Source organism: Saccharomyces kudriavzevii (genome assembly GCF_947243775.1).
Source record: "Saccharomyces kudriavzevii IFO 1802 strain IFO1802 genome assembly, chromosome: 11".
In the NCBI taxonomy this organism is placed as follows: Eukaryota; Fungi; Ascomycota; class Saccharomycetes; order Saccharomycetales; family Saccharomycetaceae; genus Saccharomyces; species Saccharomyces kudriavzevii.
Window position 1 is genome coordinate 218352 of NC_079282.1, and position 19773 is coordinate 238124.

Here is a 19773-nt window from a genome sequence, read left to right on the forward strand (position 1 = left end):
AAGAAGGCTGTCTTATCTCGGAGAATAGCGCAAAAGATCAATTAACCAAGCAAACAATCCCTTTCTGTGGGCAATGTGCCTTTTTTTTGAGTTGTAAAGAATTGCATCTAATTACGTATGGTCAGATTTCTACAGAAATGGTTATATGTCTAATATTATCATACCTCCTTATTAATCTTTCGTGGTCCTTCTTTTCTTCGTCATTTGAGACAAGATATCATTATCGTCTGGTTTTGAAGTAGCCTTCTTTCTCTTGCCGGTTTGCTTCTTTTGCTTAACCTCAAACTTAGCGAGCTGATCTTTACGTGATTTAGCACCCAATCTCTGCAGCGTCTCATTTTTTTCTATGTACTCTTTGTCTTCTAACAACTCACTCTCACTCTTGGATTCCAACCACTCTAGCAGCTTTATTTCATTACCATAGCCTTCATCATTCTCGTACGGAGTTTCCAAGACAATAGGAATACCCTGTAGATGCTCAGAATGCGCGATCATCCTAAAGACCTCTATACCCAGATAACCTTGACCCAAGCGTTCATGTAAATCCCTATTTGCGCCCAGGGGAGCTTTAGAATCATTTAAATGGACAGCACTTAGAAATTTGAACCCTATTACTTCATCAAAATCTTTCCAAAAACGTTTAAACGAGTCAGTGCTGCTGATGTCGTAGCCTGCAGCAAATGTATGACACGTATCTATACAGACGCCGATTCTTGATTTGTCATCAATCATTCCAATAACCTCTTTCAAATCCACTAGTGAGCTTCCGACCAGATTCCCGGTTCCGGCCATATTTTCCAGGACAATTTTAACAAATTTTGTTTTCTCAATGGCTTTGTTAAGATATGAGGCTAGTTGCTTCAATTGCAATTGATGGTCGCCTTTCAAAGTTGAGCCCGGATGTAAGTTATATAGACCAACGCCTAGCTGCTCGCATCTGTTCAGATCGTCCATGAACGAGTCATAACTCTTTTCTGCCTTTTCCTTATCTGGATTTGCCAAATTGATAAAATACTGGCCATGCGGTAAGATGTCAGTTAGCGGATTGTAATTATAGGTTTCACAATTTTTTTTGAATTTATCTATTTCCTCCTGTGTATACTGTGCGGAGACCCACTTTCTTGGGGACTTTAAAAACATGGCAAATGAATTACAACCGGTGTTGAATGCATTTGTCACGCTATTGGATATCCCTCCGGCACCTGACATATGTGCTCCAAATTTATATTTCGAAACAGCGGACCTAACAAAATTGGATGTTGAGGGCATTGTGATGGTTGCAGCGTGGGAGGAAGTTGTTTACTTTCTTCGTCTTGCCTTTCTCATTCAGAGCTTGCATTTTCTTATGTCTGCAATAAACTTCAGCATGCAAGGGAAGAAGAGGAAAAAAGAACCAGGCAAGAAGAAAAAAATTTCGTGCTGAACCTTTTCAAGAGAAAGAACCATAAAAAGAGAAGGAAGTATGGAGAAAAAAATGTCTGTCTATATAAATATTTATGTTTACATACATGCCAAAGGAGAAAAAGGGAAAAGAGGCAAAGAGAGAACTGGTGCACTCCATCTTCTACCTCTTTGTGACCTTCCTTTTATTTTTACTTGACTTTTTGTTTTCTTGAGCCCTCTTAGCCGCAGCAGCTAACTGTTCCTTCGTTTTGGGCACCACTTGGAAGAACCCATCTAGTCTACCCTGAATGCCTGATTTCAACCCTTTTTTCAATCTTGCTATACCGGATTTAACTCTTTCTTCACTAAATTTCTTCTCATTGCATAGATATTCGATTAGTTCCTTTTCTTTCGGCGGTGACCATTTCAAGTCTATCTCGTTGCCATCAATCACTTCGGGGTCAAGAAATAACATTCTTGCCTGCTTGTAGGGCCAGTCATCCGGAATTTTCCACTTGGTGTTACTTGACTCCTCAGATTCGATGAATTCTATAATTTTCTCGATTGACCCATGGGTTCTCATCAATTTCAAGGCGGTCACTGGGCCGACACCTCTAATGCTCTCACAGTAGTCGCAACCAAGCATTATGCAAAGGTCGACAAACTGTTCTATGGTCAAATCGAGGCCTCTTAGAACCAATTCTGTATCTATTTCGTGAATCGGCTCTTTTTTGGCCTCTGAAAATGTTAAATGTCTCAGTAAAAAAGGTGTTCTGTAACAAAGAGTGTCCATATCTTCACTTGCAGCGGCGTAAACCTTGCCTTTTTTTGCCAATTCTGCGCATTGAGCTTCAGCTTCCGTTGGCGCTATTATATACGGGACGCCCATTAAACCCAGTAGCTTTTGAGCTTCTTCGTTATGCTCTTTAGAGACCTTGACCAGCCTTCTTTCTTGCTTCATTTTTTCCAGTTCCGTGGTCGCCTCTGCCAATTTTTTTTCAGTTTCCTCTCTTCTCGAAGACCGCTTAGTCAACTCATGAGATTTCATCTCTGGAGGCTTACCATCGAAGACATAGCAGGGCTTGATACCATTATCGATCATCCTCAGCGTCCTGTAGAACATACCCATCAAGTGCGAGGTGGTTTCGCCAGCCTCGTTGGTCAATTGTCCACCGTCTTGCTGTCTAACGGCAATCAAAAATTGGTACAGGGACATCGAGGCATCGATGGCCACTTTTCTGCCGAAGAAGCTCTTGATGTCGCTTTTCCGGATAGCAGAAGGCACATGCTCCGATATGATTGCATTCAAACCTTTAATACCCATTTTCCCCCCGTGAACTCTTTGAACTCTTCCTTGTCCTTACTCAAGTCAGCTGACGCTGTTCTACATCTATGTATGTAAGGGACAAATACCTTGAGAGAATTGTTTCAAACTTTCATTTTGGGCGATGCGACGCGTCGCGTTTCCGATGGCAGAAAAATAAAGACGTCATTAAGAAATGGCACCAGACGCCTTAAAAGAGCCATCAGACAGCATCAGTGTAGGCCTATTTATGTAAGGACTTTGCCATACGTAGGAAAATAGTGACATTGATTGTTGACCGAAGAAGCAGTGATGGCATAATTTCTTTCCCCTACTCTCTAATGATTCACCTCCCGGGTGTCCACTCGGGTGTCCCGAGGCTCGAGTCACTCTGAACGAAAAGAGAGTCCCGGCCGGGTACTGCTCAAGTTTTTTTTTTCGTCGCTTTTTTCGTGAAAAGCGAAAAGTGGCAAGCAAACTTATATCACTTTCTACTTCTTTCCCTGTCCTTTTTGTTTATTGGCAATAGCCATTATCACATCCCCATTAACGAAAGTCACCAAAGTGTGTCATTTAATACTACGGTCAGTGACAACATTTTGTTAAGATCTCAACTGGAGAGAACCACTAACTGTTACGCATTTTAGGCGTTATCTGTGATCCTGCTGCATTAAGGGAGGTTGGAAAACAACACATTAGTAATTTTACAAGGATGGACAAGCTAGTCGTGAACTACTACGAGTACAAGCACCCTATAATTAATAAAGACCTGGCCATTGGGGCCCACGGCGGCAAAAAATTCCCCACATTAGGTGCTTGGTATGACGTTATCAACGAGTATGAATTTCAGACGCGTTGTCCTATTATCTTAAAGAATTCTCACAGAAATAAACATTTTACGTTTGCCTGTCATCTGAAAAACTGTCCGTTCAAAGTCTTGCTGAGCTACGCTGGCAATTCTGCCTCCTCAGAGGCTTCGTCCCCGTCTGCTAGTAACAATGCGAACCCTTCAGGCCCTCCGGACCACATTCATCACCAAAGCGATAACATTGACGACGACGACGATAATGGCCATAACAATAACAATAAGATCGGGAATGACAGTAAACTCGAATTCGTTACAGATGATCTTGAATATCATCTGGCAAACACTCATCCAGACGATGCCAATGATAAAATGGGGTCGAGAAACAATGATGTGGGGGAGAACAATGACGATGACGCTGATGCGAACAACATTTTCAAACAGCAAGGTGTGAATATCAAGAACGATACCGAAGATGATTCGATAAATAAGTCTTCCATCGACCAGAACTTAGTGGACGCCAACGTTTCTGCTTCTGGCAGTGGCAGCCGTAACCACGACAACAATGACGAGGACGACGTCCATACTCAAATGACGAAGAACTATTCAGATGTAGTGAACGATGAAGACATCAACGTTGCCATCGCTAATGCTGTTGCCAACGTAGACTCTCAATCAAACAATAAGCATGACGGCAAAGACGACGGTGCCCCCAATAACGATGATGACAACGATAGCAATATTAACAATGACAATGGCAACAACAACGCTGGTAACCATGATGTTTCGTCGCACTCACCCTCTTCGATACGAGACACTCCTATGAATCTAGACGTCTTCAATTCAGCTACCGACGATATTCCAGGCCCATTCGTTGTGACCAAAATTGAACCTTATCATAGCCATCCACTAGAAGATAACCTGTCACTGGGGAAGTTCATCTTAACCAAGATCCCCAAAATTCTACAAAATGATTTGAAATTTGACCAAATACTAGAAAGCTCGTACAACAGTTCTAATCACACTGTAAGTAAATTCAAAGTTTCTCATTATGTGGAGGAATCCGGTCTTTTGGACATTTTAATGCAAAGGTATGGCTTAACAGCTGAGGATTTTGAAAAAAGATTACTGTCTCAAATTGCCAGACGCATAACCACATACAAGGCAAGATTTGTTCTGAAAAAGAAGAAGATGGGCGAATATAATGACCTACAACCCTCATCATCTTCCAATAACAACAACAACAATAACAACAACAACGATGACGAACTGTCTAACGCAAACATGAGAAATAATTCCATTGACTATACTAAACATCAAGAAATCTCCAGTGCGGGGGTTTCGTCAAACACAACTAAAAATGAGAACGACATAAATAACAACAAAAATGACAACACCAACGTCAATAGCAACAACAGTAGTAACGATACTTCCAATCTAATGGAGGGAGTATTAGACAAAACATCGAGTCACCGTTATCAACCCAAGAAGTTGCCCAACGTTAATAAATGGAATAAACCAGATCAAATAACACATTCTGATGTATCCATGGTTGGATTGGATGAGCCGAATGAAGGCGGTAACGAAAATGTCCATCCAACTTTGGCGGAAGTGGACGCCCAAGAAGCTCGAGAAACGGCTCAACTGGCCATAGACAAGATCAAATCGTACAAGAGATCGATTGATGACAAGAACAGAGACGGCTACCATAACTCGTCAAGAAACGTGGTAGATGAAAATCTAATCAATGATATGGATTCGGAAGATAATCATAAGTCAAAAAGACAGCATTTATCGGATATCACGCTGGAGGAAAGAAACGAAGATGACAAACTACCGCATGAAGTGGCGGAACAGTTAAGGTTGCTATCCTCACACTTGAAAGAGGTGGAGAATCTGCATCAGAATAACGATGATGACGTGGACGACGTGATGGTGGATGTGGATGTAGAATCGCAGTATAATAAGAGTTCGGCTAGCCACCATAGTCAGCCTCACCACGATCAAGAAGATGTTGCTGGATTAATGGGGAAACCCGATGATGATGATGACGACGATGATCTTTCCGACGAAAATATCCAACCTGAATTAAGAGGTCAGTAATTTTACCATTTTGAGGAGGCAGGGAGTTTCCTCACTTTTCCCATATGTTTTCTTCCCCCTTTGAAATATATAATTTATCTTATGTATGTTTTTTTTGTATTATAAACAAACAAATCTTGTTTCACCTTTGCCCTCTTCTCTTAGTCTTCTTACTATGTATCTATATATGCATCTATTTCAATTCAAGTTCTTGTTAAGATAATCGGCAAAAAGAGCGCCGATTCTATCTTGGTCTAAATCTCTCAGTTTGTTAAAGTTGATGAACTGCCTTTTCAGTCTTTGCAATTGCGCCAAAGTGACGACATTACCAATTGGAAGATCCACGAAAAAGCAACCGTCGTCATTGATGTCGGTAATGCCCTCAGAAACGATGACTCTTGTTCCGTTGCCCACCCCACCAATCGAGATCAGGCTCTTGATGTGGTTCATTATTATTTTTATTATCTTGGTGGTTTCTACATCGAGAACCTGGATGAAATTGGATTGGGATGCGGGCTTTAGTACAGTGGCAGAGTTTGGTTTCTGCAAACCTTTGCTCAATGGATCGTTGTGGCCACTGCTTTTGGCCGATCTGGCAGTTTGGAAAACGACCTTGCAGATGTCGTCGATGTGGTCAGTAATACTGTCCTGAGGGGTGAGGATAGCGAAAAGTGGAGAATCCCAACGGTTCGTAGAGTTAGGCTCTTCATATCTTTGTATCAATTGGTTCAACAGAAGCGGTTCCCATGGATTCGTGTTTGAGGTGCTATTCCATTCAAATATAGTCTCTGGCGGACATAAAGTTTGAATCACACAAAACGTGGTCGACATATTTTTCACTTCGCAGTGGAGTTGATACCGGAAACCCTTAATATAGTTCAAGGAATCTACAATGACTATTTTGTTCTTGGAAAGGTCTCTTTTCACTGCGGAGATGATCTCTGACCTCAATTTTCTTTCATCTTGAGAGGTTATGTAGTCTGAATGCTTTATGCCCAACGATTCATCGGAATGGTAGATTACGGAGTATTTACTCAATGATGGGGTTGCATCTATTTTGGATTGTAGTAGTTGCACCAAATCTTTGGCAAGCGTTGTTTTACCACTGCATGGGTAGCCTGTGAAAAGCACTAGCGGCATTTCGTTTTTGAGTTGCTCGGTACTTTGCTTGTGCAAGATCTTCACGTCAGTTTGACACAGTACTGAGCACTATTTACTTATTCATCGACTACTTTTCTTTTCTTTTTCCACGGCGATGAGCAAGATGAAAAGTGAAAAAGTGCGGAAGAAAAAGAAAAGCGAAAAAACTCCCGTACTATATAGAGACAATGTTTTCACACCAAGAGCATTGGGCGCCTAAATATGAATGTAGGCTATTGCTAGCATATGGGTGTGTGTGAGAAACATGGCCCCATGACTTCCAGACTTTTGCTTCATTATATAACCATGGCCATGGCAATGGCTCTTTTAGTATCAATCCACTGATGCTTGTTCAGTAATTCCCTTTTTGTCGTTTTCTTTTTCCCAAGTTGTGTGCCTTTCTTTCCTTCTCGGTTGGTATGAGATATTTCTTTTCAATATGAAAGGAAAAACCAGAAGACTAATATTATGTAATGCCATACCTAGAATCGGGAAAAACCTGTCTTCATACCAAGAAAGGCAGCGGAGGGCGCGCCTCAAAAATAAACATTACTGTTTCAACAGCGTGGGGTGGTTGCTTAAGTGTACAAGAACTCCCGATTTGGGACGTACATGTCGGCCTTTGCTTGCTGGAGCAAGGGGTTCAAGAAAAGAAAAACAGCTTTCTGGATAAAGTTTGAACAACGGAACCACAACAGTAACAATGAAGGAGGGAAATGGGGCGTAAAGAGACATTATTATGTAATTTCGTGTAACGTAGTATGCCGTATACGGGTCTGCTCGGCAGCCTGCTTGTGGGGTGGGGTGGATGCGCTTACTACTATGCGTCCACTATCTGCATTTCGATCAAGGGGTAATAATAGGATAGCAATGGCACATAGAGCACTTTCGCCGCGCGGTAGGCGAAAGAGAAAAAAAGCCTATAGTGCATTGCCAATGTTCCGTGTGGTATGCGGGATAAAGACGAGAAAAACCAATACTAAGAAGGCACATAGCGCCTAAACCTGAACACGTGATAGAGCGGAGAACCACATTGTGTGCAGGGCAAGATTTACGAAAATTACTATGAAAAACAACGAAAATTCAACACTTCGTACGCGAAAGTAAAGGCAGAACAGACTGCTATTTACAGATATGCTTTTTCGCTACGAGCCGGTGACTTTGCAGGAGTGATGTACCATGAGATCACTATTTCGCTGACAACTCCAGCCAAATTTTTTCATTTTTTTTCGTCTTCACGGGACCACTGCTACGACCTAGATTTCTTCAGCGCAGGCATAGAAGATAGCCGGAATTTGAAACCCGGGCCCCGGAGGTTCATCGCACGGCAAAATATGGGAGACTTCTCCGCATTACCGGTTTTCTTCAAAATTTCTTGGCCAAGAAGGCGAGTCGGCCCCGAACACCGGTCGGGAACAACGGAGCGAAAGGTCGAAGACCGTGATTCGGTAGTGTAGCCCGGGAAATGAGGCCAGTTCTGCGGGTTTTATACACTCGGGGAGGGCCCAAGGAAAACAAGTGTCTAATGCGTACCACTACCCCGGCGTTCAGAGAAACCCCCCGGGACAGGGGTCCTAACTCTAAAAGTTTAATCTGGAAAGGAGCGAGGGGAAGCAAGCATGCCGTGCACAGATGGCCAGCGCAGCGGAGCGGGGCGGGGCCGAAGCGGCAAACGAGATTACGCCCGCTGACCTGAAAAAAAAATGAAAAATTTCTTTCATCAAGGACTAAAGTTTGATATTGCGGATCTTGCGCACGGTAAGCAATGCCCGTAGTATTCCACAGGTTGCTTCCAAGTGTCATGTATCGATTTTTGCAGATTGTTCCAAAAGTAGATGAGTATCTATTTTCTCTCCGAGACAACTTTAAAAAAACCAAAAAAATGAGTTTGTTCCCACGTAAAATATATATATACGAAAGCTGTTAGATAATCTCCTACATTATTTCTTTGCTTAACCCCGTGTGGTTGTCTGAGTTCATTCCTTCTTCCATTTTTTTTTAGATACTTATTTACTGCTCCGTCCAATCTCTAGTTTACCACCGTATATGCTATCTTCAAGTTCCCCTTCACACTTAGTAGTATAATAAAAATCTTCATAAGGAAATCAGGAAGAAAATAAAACAGGGTCATTATTTATTCGAGCAGATCATTATCGAACGCATAGGAAGGAAAAAAAAAGTTTGCTTTTCACTTTCCCACATTTTTATTTATTCGTCTGCCACTATTGTAACAAGCATTTTAATGGATTGCTGATTTGTTTCATCTATATTATTTAGTATAAAAAGAAGAAAAAAAACAATCATGACCGCCAAGACTTTTCTACTACAGGCATCCGCTACTCGCCCTCGTAGTAATCATTTCAAAAGTGAGAGTAGTAATATTCCATTGGCTCCTGTACCGATCGCGCCAAATACGCATCATCATAATCATAGCCCATTAAACCTGGAGAATGATGGCAATAAAAAGAAGAAAAAATCCGGCTTGGTAGTTAGAACATCCAAGCATTGGGTTTTGCCCCCCAGACCAAGACCCGGTAGAAGATCGTCGTCGCAAAGCTCTCTACCTTCAAACAACACCAATAACATCCCCAACGTTGGAGCCAACGGCAGGAGCAACAGCAGAAATAGCCCCGCTTCCACTATGAAGCAAGCCTCCAACAAAGAAAAGAGGAAGCCAAGACACATTCAGACAATCGACGAACAACTAATAAACGACTCGAACTATTTGGCTTTCTTAAAATTCGACGATTTGGAAAATGAAAAATTTCATTCTTCCGCTTCTTCCATTTCATCTCCGTCTTATTCATCTCCATCTTTTTCAAGTTATAGAAATAGAAAAAAATCAGAGTTCATGGACGATGAAAGCTGCACCGACGTGGAAACTATTGCTGCTCACAACAGCTTAATGTCCAAAAATCATCATTTGGATTCTTCGAATGTGCACGCACCGCCCACGAAAAAATCAAAACTTAGTGACTTTGATCTATTGTCTTTATCTTCTACCTCTTCGTCGGCTACTCCGGTTCCGCAATTGGCAAAAGATTTGAACTTGAATCTTAATTTCCACAAAACACCCCACAAAACTTCATTCCCTGACTCCCCATCTGACTTCTCTCCGGCAGATTCTGTTTCGTTGATTAGAAATCATTCCTTACCGACTAATTTGCAGGTGAAAGACAAAATCGACGATTTGAACGAAATCAAATTCTTTAACGATTTCGAAAAACTAGAGTTTTTCAATAAATACGCTAAAGTCAATACTAACAGTGATATCAGCGAGAACAATGATCTCTGGAATTCTTATCTGAAGTCAATGGAGAACTCTACAAGAGAGAGCCATAACGATGACCAACAACAAGGCGATGACGACGATATGCCCTTGTTGAATCTGCCCATCTTAGAGGAACCTGTTTCATCCGATCAAGATGTCAAGAGTGAGCAAGACGACGAGGGAATTTGGAACTGTCTGCCAAGTTCAAGTTCTCAGCAGCATTCACTACGAATTTTGAACAAGAGCGATGATTTCGGTAAGAACGGTGCTCACGCGGATAGTGACGAAGGTTACCTTTTCCTTCAAGACGAGAATGAAAGTTCAAAGCCACAACGTCATGACGAATTGGGCTCTGAAATTACTTTGGCCGACAGCAAGTTTTCTTACCTGCCTCCAACCTTAGAAGAATTGATGGAAGAACAGGACGGCAACAGTAATAGGTCTTTCAAAAATTTCATGTTTTCCAACGATAATAGCATGGCATGTCCGAACATTGACAGTAACACCTCTAATGATGATGATGACTATACTAAAGTTCTGAAATCCAAAAAAATGACGACATCGAAATCGAACGTAAATCTTTATGACCTAAAGGAGAGCAACAGTGGTGCCGCTGCCGCTAATGAATTTGATCATAACAGTTTCATCGATGACCTTGATGATGATGTTGATTTTCTAAAGGTGCAAGTATTTTAACATAGGTCTGTTGCAAAAGAAACAAAAGGCAACAACATTAAAAGATATTCTACAATATAAAAATTCTTATTATGGGTAACGATAGTATTCCTCGCTGGTTCAGGTGTCCTTTTCTTTCATCGATACAAAAAAATAAACCCAAAAAAATTGAAAAATAGAAAGAAATAAAAAAAATAAAATTGAAAACTTGACTGTTTTCTGATGATGTTAATGATTTTTTTCCCTATCATAAAAAAAAACGAAATACGATTATGGGCTTATATTCCCATTATTTACTTTATTTATATACCTCTTCTGGTACTTAGTTATTCATTTTCATACATACACATTATTCAAAAAACTAAGAGCATTTTTCGTACATCTTACTTTCGTCTTCCTTTCTTTTTCCCTCATCCATCTTATACTGTGAATTTACGCGTGTGCTGAAAAACACGTCAAAGGAATCACCGTCAGAATGAATTCTCAACGTACAATTAAATCTACATAACAAAAACATCTGCCCAGCGAGCTTCTTCAACTGCAATTCGATGCACTCTTTGGAACTAGACAAATTGAAAATTGAATTGAAAACATGGGAACACGGATTCATCGATAAATATAGCAGGGAGCCAACAGGGGATGACATCAAGAATCTGCGAAATGTCAAGCAGATGTATAGGCAATATTCCATATTAAAGAAGAAACAATCGTTGCAACAACAGAAAATTCTTGAGCAAGAATCGATTGAAATTCCAGTTTATACCGGGAACCAGGACGAAATCACGGAGATAGGACCTACTCCTCAAGTTCATGGTAAGGCGATTAGTATCTTTGAGATGAACGTATCACCTATAAAGCCCATATACATGACTTTTGCAAATAATATCGATATCAACGATGACCTTTCTAAAACGATATCTAACCAGCCTTCCCCACAGAAGACCATATCTCAAGAATCATCGCCTGCAAATCGAACACTGGTGCCAGAATCAGTATCTAACGTGAAACGTCAGCTGGACTTTCAAGTGCTGAAGGTACCATCTTCTCGTACTCCTACTTCATCGCCATGTAAGAGAAAAGGGGAACTATCACTGGAAAGCAAGAAATGCACTCCTACATTGGCAATAGTCAGGCCCTTAGTAGAATCAAACGAGTCTTCGAGTTATTATGGTCCTAATTCACCGTTGAAACTGGAAGAAGAGAACATTCACTTGAATATTTCATTAAGTTCAAACACTAAACGCCGACTTCAAATGGTATATCCCTCTTTACAAAAAACACCCTCCAAGAATGATCACGTAGATATTTCAAATTCATTCAGCCCGTCGCCTCTGATTAGAAGGCCTCTAACAAAATCTCTGATAGAATTGGCCAAGGAGCATACTGAAATTGTCAAAGAATTCGGCATCTTGGAGAAAGAGGATAGAGAAGGAGAAGGAGAAGAAATTGACGACAATAGCCATGGTCAGGTAGATGATGAGGACGAAAGTAAGCTGGAAGATGGGATAGTAAGATCAAGGGTAGTAAAGGACATATTTCAAGAGGATGACAATAAAGTCAATCAAGCAAAGGAGAGTACTTTCATAAGAAAAAGACCCAAGAGAAGAAAGGTCATTAGAAGGCTACGGGATGAGAATCCAGATACTGAAAATTCGGTTGCAACGAAAGACGTTCATAAGGAACTAATGAAACTGAAAAGAAGAAAAGTGGCTGAATTCTTGGGATCCACTTCACAGTTGTCCGACACTGAGTCTGAAGATGCTGGTGAGACAGCAATTAGTAACTCAACCCCAGAGCAAAAGCCTGCTGCTAAGCGTAAGGGTAGAAAGAAGTACAACCTTGTAAGTAATAATTTCAGAAGGCTGAAACTACCAAAAAAAAACCGCTTCCCAAACAGACGTTGGGGCAGAAGATAAGCATTATAAAGGGATTCTGATGAGGAAATCACATCCGAACAATGTATACAAACATTTATAATTCTATAGACGCATACGAGACTAACCTGCTTGCCTCTTCCACCCGCATCAATATTGGACCACTATTACGTATTCAGGGATCGCCTGTCGATTAGGGGAATAGGGATCGCAAAGATATAAAAGCGCAGTAGGATCATTGAAACACGAAAAAAGGGAACAAACTCATTCAATATGGCCCGTTACGCAATTGGCAAGAGCAGAAGATACCATTTTCCCTTTTGAAATGTTTTGGAAAAAGGATCCCAGTGTTACTTGGGAAAGAAAAAATATCAACAACATTGATTTTAGCCATCTTAATGTGGCAATAATCGGCGGTACAGGTGGAATTGGACGTGCTATAAGTAGAGAGTTGGCTCAGAGAGACGCTAAGGTGACTGTTGTGGGGCAAACATTCAGGGACGAAGACTTGAAAGACAAGATTAAGTTTGTCAAGGCTGACTTGAGTCTAGCATCTGAGTGCAAGCGTATCTCTCACAGTGATGAAATCCCTTATGAAGAGTTGACGCATTTAATTTTCACCACAGGCATCTTTGCATCGCGCCAAAAGCAGATTACAAGTGAGGGATTGGAGAAAGATATGGCAGTGAGTTATTTGAGCAGATATATCATTTTCCATGACGTCGCTAATCGATTAGGAATCAACAGAATGAAAAAGGACGATTTGCCAAAAGTGTTCGTAGCAGGGTTTCCAGGCAATGGTCAAATGGGGGATCCAGACGATCTAAACTCTGATGGAAAAAACTATAGTGCCTATGCCACGCACATGAATACAGTGGCAGCTAACGAAAGCCTCGTTCTAGACGCTAAGTACAGGTTCACGAACATAGATACTTTTGGTTTAAACCCCGGCTTAATCAAGACAAATATTCGTAGCAATCTCCTTGGCAGTGATTCCTATCTTAGCCGCATCACAGAATGGATCATTAGTTGGACTTGTCAAAGTGCAGAGACGTATGCCAAAATGATCTGTACTTTGATTGTAAGCCCTGCCATTGAATCACGTAGTGGAACAATGTTTAGTAACAAAGGTGATGCCATTTTGCCCACGCCCGGTTTGACCAAAGATGTTGTTGGAAAATTCATGAAAAATTCGGAACTGCTGGTGGAAAAAGCCTTGCAGAGCCAAAGTCCTTCTACGTCCAGTAACGAATAATTGACTATGAGCAACTGGTTTATACGTATATATTTACATTTTTAATAGCGTTGTTTTTTTCCATCGTCGATGTATAGATTTCCTCTAACACGGAGGATGGATACCTTACACAAGCATTGCACGACATATTGTATGAATGTCGCAGTCATCTTTTGTATAGCATCCTAATGTAGGGGCCACTTCTGACAAAGATGGTATCTTGAAGCTCGAGTAAACTACTCTGGTTGCTCCAATATTTGAGATGCCGCATTTTTCATCCATTTTTTCGCATTTTCCGCATAGTTATATAAATTGCTGGCAAATGTTCGCTCTGTCTTGGTTATCTAATCATTAGCCCTTTTAATTGAATAGGAAGAAAGAAAAAGAGAGTAGCGGGATTTATAATTGATCACATAGTACTAGGTGCGCTTTTTCCCTCTCAATTAAAAAATTACTAGCTGTTTTCCCGGGTGAAAATTTAATGTTGAGGACCAGACTCTCTAATTGGAGTCTATGGAGGTCCTATTATACGTCATCACTTAGTAGAGTGCCTAGAGCACCTCCAGATAAAGTCTTGGGGTTATCTGAACACTTCAAGAAGGCGAAGAATATTAACAAAGTTGATTTGACCGTAGGAATATATAAAGATGCTTGGGGGAAAGTGACTACGTTTCCCTCTGTGGCCAAGGCTCAAAAATTGATTGAATCTCATTTTGAACTCAATAATAATTTATCATATCTACCAATAACAGGTTCTAAAGAATTTCAGGAAAATGTTTTGAATTTTCTGTTCAAGGAATCATGCCCCCAGTTTGGTCCATTCTATTTGGCACATGACAGAATTAGTTTTGTACAAACTTTAAGTGGTACCGGTGCCTTGGCTGTAGCAGCTAAATTCTTGGCATTGTTCATATCAAGAGATGTCTGGATACCTGATCCATCGTGGGCAAATCATAAAAATATCTTTCAGAACAACGGTTTCGAAAACATTCATCATTACTCCTATTTTAATGACGGTCAAATAGATATTGACGGGTGGATCAAGCAGTTAAAGACTTTTGCATATAACAGCCAACCAGAGAATAACAAAAATCCGCCTTGTATTATCTTGCATGCATGCTGTCACAACCCAACAGGTCTCGACCCAACAAAGGAGCAATGGAAAGAAATCATAGACACGATATATGAGCTAAAAATGGTGCCCATTGTCGATATGGCTTATCAGGGTTTGGAATCTGGTAATTTGCTAAAGGACGCATATTTATTGAGATTGTGCCTCGACGTAAACAGATACCCAAACTGGAGTAATGGTATTTTTCTTTGCCAATCTTTTGCCAAGAACATGGGGCTATACGGAGAAAGGGTTGGTTCCCTAAGTGTAATCACACCTGCCACTGCGAATAATGGAAATTTCAGCCCTCTACAGCAGAAAAACGCATTACAACAAAATATCGACTCACAATTGAAAAAAATTGTTAGAGGTATGTATTCTTCTCCGCCAGGCTATGGTTCCCGTGTAGTAAATGTGGTGTTATCTGACTTCAAGCTGAAACAGCAATGGTTCAAGGATGTTGACTTTATGGTTCAGAGATTACATTACGTTAGGAAGGAGATGTTTGACCGCCTAGGCTGGCCAGATCTAATAAATTTTGCACAACAGCATGGTATGTTTTACTATACAAGGTTTGGTCCAAAACAAGTCGAATTCTTGAGAAGCAAATACTTCGTGTATTTAACAGGTGATGGTAGATTGTCACTTAGCGGAGTCAATGATTCAAATATTGATTATTTATGTGAAGCCCTTGAGGCCGTTTCGAAAATGGGCGAACTTGCATAACTTTTTTCTGGCTATAGCTTTTTCGTCCATTCATTTTTTTTTCATTTTTTCTTTACATCTTATCATACAATAACTTTATAGAATTTACTTAGTGTTGTAACAATTAATCACCCTTTCTACCTACTTGTTGGAACACATTTTAACAATATCTAAGAAAAAAATCGAGAAGAACTTACAACATAAAATAAATAAGTATTTGGATTAATTATTAAAGTCTATTATGAAAAAAGCTAAGCATCACTAAAATTACATCGGCTGTTTATCCTTATATTGCTTACATTTTTTTTGTTCGAAACCTTTATTTTCTACCAAAAATTTTCTTAAGCTTTCTACCAAATTTACTGTGGCCACCATGATGATGTGAATTATCCTTCTTAGCAGCATCATCGTTATGGAGTTTGTGTATTTCTCCGTTCTTCTCTATAATAGTCACTGGCACGCCCAAGGGGAGTGCCGTGGACATCTCAGAATTTGTTGAATTCAAGGCGTTCGTTCCAGTGGATACGTTTTCATCGAGTGTTGGGCTTCTAATTTTGAATAATGAGAATCGATGACCTTCTGTGCCAGCTTGACTTACGTTCTCTTTATTATTCATAGACGGCGCAGTGTATAGAGATGGATTTTGATTGCCGCAGTCCGTCATTGAACCTGTTATTTCCTCTGTTTCGTTGGAAGGATGAGAAGAATGGTTTTTTGCCTTCAGTGGAGAAGATAAACCAAAATTCCATGATTTTCTTGAGAAATGTCCCTTTTGTTCTCTCCTTTCTTCCTCTTCTAAACTTCCTGCTCTCATAGCTGGAGTACTCTTCGTCACAAGTGGCTCTCTCAGAGACATACTTCTGAATCCGAGGTTGTCATTCATAGGTCTTTCCTTCTCAAAACTGGACTTCTTGGCAGGGAGTTCTCTTGGGTAGACAGCACTTTTATTAACATTCAAAGGAAGGCGATTTGGTGATTCTCTTGAGGTTGTGCTTGTTTGAGGAGCCTTTGAGTAACGTTTTGAAGCACAGTTTGAAGCAAGTCCTCCAGAATTTACAGGAATTGATGGTCTTGTGCTATGGCAGGAAGGCGATGATGATGAATTAGAAGACGAATGCGATACTTTATAGGTGAGAGAAGCCTCATTGCAACTACCACGCAAAGTCCTAACGCACAACCGGTTAAGGTTTTTCCTTTTATCCTCTAGACGCTTGGGCGACATCATAGGGATTTCTGTGAGACCAGCTTGATTATGTTTTTGTTCTAAACTACTCGTTAATGGACGACGTTCGTTCACTTTCGTGTTGGAGGCTGTCGTGCGCACTATATGTGTATTGCTACTCGACGGTGTATCCACCGAGTAAATAGAGGAAGACGCACTTGATGGGAGAGCTAATGTTTTCTTCAAAGCGGATTTGAATTCTGGTTGTGGTGAGCCTTTTGAATGACCAGGTACCGTCCTTGTGGTTTCAGTCGAAGATTTAGAGTTCAGGTTTTCTGAGTCCAGATTTAGAGTGTCTGAACTGGCGCTAGCAAGATAAGGATTAGCATCAAGTAAGTATTTAGACTTTTTTGTTCCGGACTGAAAAACTTCTGTGTTGTTGTAATTTTGTTGGTTGTTCTTGTCACTATTCGCTTTGTTTGGGTATTCTAAAGGATATTTTGAGGGAGGTACGTTAGTTATTCTCTGTTCCATTTGAACCGGTTCATGTACTATCACGTCATAAGAATCATGATATTCTTCATCTTCATCCTCTTCCTCTTCCTCCTCATCGGAATAGTTATTGACATTTTCATCGTCATTGATGTCTCTGATAACACCACTTACCTTCTCTGGTCTGATAGTATCGATCTCAAGAATGCCAGGAAGTGTTTCAGAGGTCTCTGGTTCATCACTGTCTAACAGTAAGCCGTCTTGATCAACATCTTTTTCCTTTTGGTTTGAAGCACAATTTTTACCAGCAAGGTCTATACCATGTTCCTTCGTGCCTTCTTCGTGGCATTTGAAACAGTCATCTGGAGGTAATTTCAACCCAGCTTGATTCGCATGAATTTCAGACTCCACGCTTGTCTTCGCGGTTGCGCGAAAGTCGAGTGCTGAACCTTCTATACAATTATAATCCGATAATTCACTTCCAATAAGGCTGTCTAAATCTTTGTTACCACCAGATTCATTGTTTGAGTTTATCTGGAAGACGGGATCATTGAAAGAGTCGAGCATAATAGGATTCACTGGTTCTTCCTCAGTGTTTATAAGATTATTAATTTTGGAATTTTTGACATATTGAGACTGATCCTGTGTATTTGAGGATTCTTTTCCCATGTCTTTTAGAAGCAGTTGTTTGGGCTCAGACTTGGATGAAGCCCGCTGATGAACCACGACGGTTTCAATTTTGGATTTGATTTCCCCTTCGTCATGAAGGTGCGTTTTTCTTTTGGTTTCTATTAGCTTTAGTTCTTCAGCTTCAAGATCCGCATTTTCCTTGGCAATATTCAGTTCTCTCCTCAATACTTCCATTCTCCGTTCTTCGTTTTGTTTAACTTTCCTCAACTCCAAGATCAGATTTCGTTCTCTTTCTTCTTCGTTTGATTTTTCTACCTCAATGTCTGATATTTTCTCTTCTAAAGTACGAACTTCATTGAGTAATTTTTCAATCTCGTCTTTTTTCTCACGTTCATTGAGTCTGTTTTCGTTTTTTTCCAATACGCTGCGATTTGACCCAACGAAAGAGTCGTCGTCGTTGTCAGATATGGTCATGGGCCTGAATTCGAATGGGCCGTGCAAATCTTTCCGCAGCTCCTGTTCCGTTTCTTCATTCATGGTCATTTCGATTAATGGAACATTATCATTATGCTGCTGCTTTGATGATTTAGTATGCCTTTTGGTTGACACTTTACTTGGATTGTGACCCTTTGATTCAATTCCATGTTTAGGTTTTCTTCCTCGTGATTCCGTCGTTTTGAGAGTTGCTTTAGTAGTTTTCTTCCTGTACGTTGAGCTCGAATTATGCTTTCCAGTAGGTAAAGAATATGCTCTGTCACCCGCATTGTTTGAGTCGGAGCTAGTATGATATCTTGAAGGTCCCTTTTGCACGGGGACTTCCACGGCAACTAATCCTCTAGGACCAGGTATGTATTTTTTAACCGTCGTCCTTATGCCGCCTGAGCTCCCAAATAATGTAGTCCTTGATTTATTGTCTCTGCTTGTTAAATTTGGAACGTTTAAAGCTTTTGATGATTGATGACCTCCGAATTCTCGAAAGGTAGTTTCTGCATCTTCACGAGCCTTCTGTTGCCTTCTCAAGTTCAAATTGTCAACAGTACTGTTATGTCCTTTATTGGCCAAACTAGACGTGCTTCTGTAGAATCGGTTTCCATTTCCATTCATTGAAGGCGCCCTTGAATTATTCCTAGAATTTGTGACCATTGTATATCTATCCATCCCTCCAATTGAAGCCGTTCGAGATGTGAAACTTTGATTGTATTGTGGTATTTTGCTTCTATCAACTACTCTACCGTTATTGCTGAGGGCATTTCCAATCGCTGCTGCTGCTGCCAGGGCGTCTGAACTGTTTTCTTGGGTCATTCCCCTATTCCGCATTCGCCCACTCATTTATTAGTTATTGCTCTTTTTACTTTCTACTTATATGATTCCGGTTATCAGTGAGGTTAGTAACAGCTATTTTTTCCAGTCATGAATGAGAAATTGGAAAGGAAAAATGGAGGGAAACCGAATACTGATTATTTACGTCAAGTTTCGGAATTTGCTCCTCTGCAATTGCAAAATCCCCTTTACCCTTTTTTTTTTGTTGATTGCCAATTGTTCGTTCACTCCCTCAAACTTGTTTTTCTTCGAATTTCACCAGAAGTCGATGAGGATAATCATCGGATCTACTACTGCGGGTAAAAAAGTAGACCAAAACCAGTATAGGGCTCGTTGTTGTTTCAAAGGACCGATAGCAAGGCCTTTATGCTTTTCGAAGATTATAACGATTGAAAAAATATTATGTAGCAGATTTGATTAGGGGCTGCAGCGGCCTTTTTGGTTATTTATATAAGTTTATTTTTTTATATGAATAGGAAAATACAAGTGGAACCTTTTTCAATGCCAGTTTGTATTACGCATTACAGTATAATGGGAGGACATCAATATTAAAGAGCGAAAGAGAAGTGATGAAGGAGATGTGAAT

The 19773-nt window shown here is 40.5% G+C and overlaps 9 protein-coding genes across 9 annotated transcripts; 5 read left to right on the forward strand and 4 right to left on the reverse strand.

Annotated features, from left to right (window-relative positions):
- Nucleotides 1–171: 171 nt before the first annotated feature.
- APN1 (DNA-(apurinic or apyrimidinic site) lyase APN1) lies at nucleotides 172–1269 on the reverse strand (the record flags this gene model as incomplete). The annotated part of the gene is made up of 1 exon (XM_056229322.1): nucleotides 172–1269. The coding sequence occupies one exon, from the start codon at nucleotides 1267–1269 to the stop codon at nucleotides 172–174; it is 1098 nt and encodes a 365-aa protein (XP_056083352.1).
- A 295-nt stretch (nucleotides 1270–1564) lies between these two features.
- On the reverse strand, nucleotides 1565–2707 carry RAD27 (multifunctional nuclease RAD27; the record flags this gene model as incomplete). The annotated part of the gene is made up of 1 exon (XM_056229323.1): nucleotides 1565–2707. One exon carries the CDS (start codon nucleotides 2705–2707, stop codon nucleotides 1565–1567), a length of 1143 nt encoding a protein of 380 aa, XP_056083353.1.
- A 691-nt stretch (nucleotides 2708–3398) lies between these two features.
- On the forward strand, nucleotides 3399–5594 carry ABF1 (DNA-binding protein ABF1; the record flags this gene model as incomplete). The annotated part of the gene is made up of 1 exon (XM_056229324.1): nucleotides 3399–5594. One exon carries the CDS (start codon nucleotides 3399–3401, stop codon nucleotides 5592–5594), a length of 2196 nt encoding a protein of 731 aa, XP_056083354.1.
- A 177-nt stretch (nucleotides 5595–5771) lies between these two features.
- Nucleotides 5772–6713, reverse strand: KTI12 (Kti12p; the record flags this gene model as incomplete). The annotated part of the gene is made up of 1 exon (XM_056229325.1): nucleotides 5772–6713. One exon carries the CDS (start codon nucleotides 6711–6713, stop codon nucleotides 5772–5774), a length of 942 nt encoding a protein of 313 aa, XP_056083355.1.
- A 2302-nt stretch (nucleotides 6714–9015) lies between these two features.
- HAP4 (transcription factor HAP4) lies at nucleotides 9016–10680 on the forward strand (the record flags this gene model as incomplete). The annotated part of the gene is made up of 1 exon (XM_056229327.1): nucleotides 9016–10680. The coding sequence occupies one exon, from the start codon at nucleotides 9016–9018 to the stop codon at nucleotides 10678–10680; it is 1665 nt and encodes a 554-aa protein (XP_056083356.1).
- A 527-nt stretch (nucleotides 10681–11207) lies between these two features.
- SLD2 (Sld2p) lies at nucleotides 11208–12575 on the forward strand (the record flags this gene model as incomplete). Its single annotated transcript, XM_056229328.1, has 1 exon — nucleotides 11208–12575. One exon carries the CDS (start codon nucleotides 11208–11210, stop codon nucleotides 12573–12575), a length of 1368 nt encoding a protein of 455 aa, XP_056083357.1.
- A 283-nt stretch (nucleotides 12576–12858) lies between these two features.
- SKDI11G1080 (putative short-chain dehydrogenase/reductase) lies at nucleotides 12859–13788 on the forward strand (the record flags this gene model as incomplete). Its single annotated transcript, XM_056229329.1, has 1 exon — nucleotides 12859–13788. One exon carries the CDS (start codon nucleotides 12859–12861, stop codon nucleotides 13786–13788), a length of 930 nt encoding a protein of 309 aa, XP_056083358.1.
- A 460-nt stretch (nucleotides 13789–14248) lies between these two features.
- Nucleotides 14249–15604, forward strand: AAT1 (aspartate transaminase AAT1; the record flags this gene model as incomplete). The annotated part of the gene is made up of 1 exon (XM_056229330.1): nucleotides 14249–15604. The coding sequence occupies one exon, from the start codon at nucleotides 14249–14251 to the stop codon at nucleotides 15602–15604; it is 1356 nt and encodes a 451-aa protein (XP_056083359.1).
- Nucleotides 15605–15902: 298 nt separating this feature from the next.
- SEG2 (Seg2p) lies at nucleotides 15903–19196 on the reverse strand (the record flags this gene model as incomplete). Its single annotated transcript, XM_056229331.1, has 1 exon — nucleotides 15903–19196. The coding sequence occupies one exon, from the start codon at nucleotides 19194–19196 to the stop codon at nucleotides 15903–15905; it is 3294 nt and encodes a 1097-aa protein (XP_056083360.1).
- Nucleotides 19197–19773: the final 577 nt, after the last annotated feature.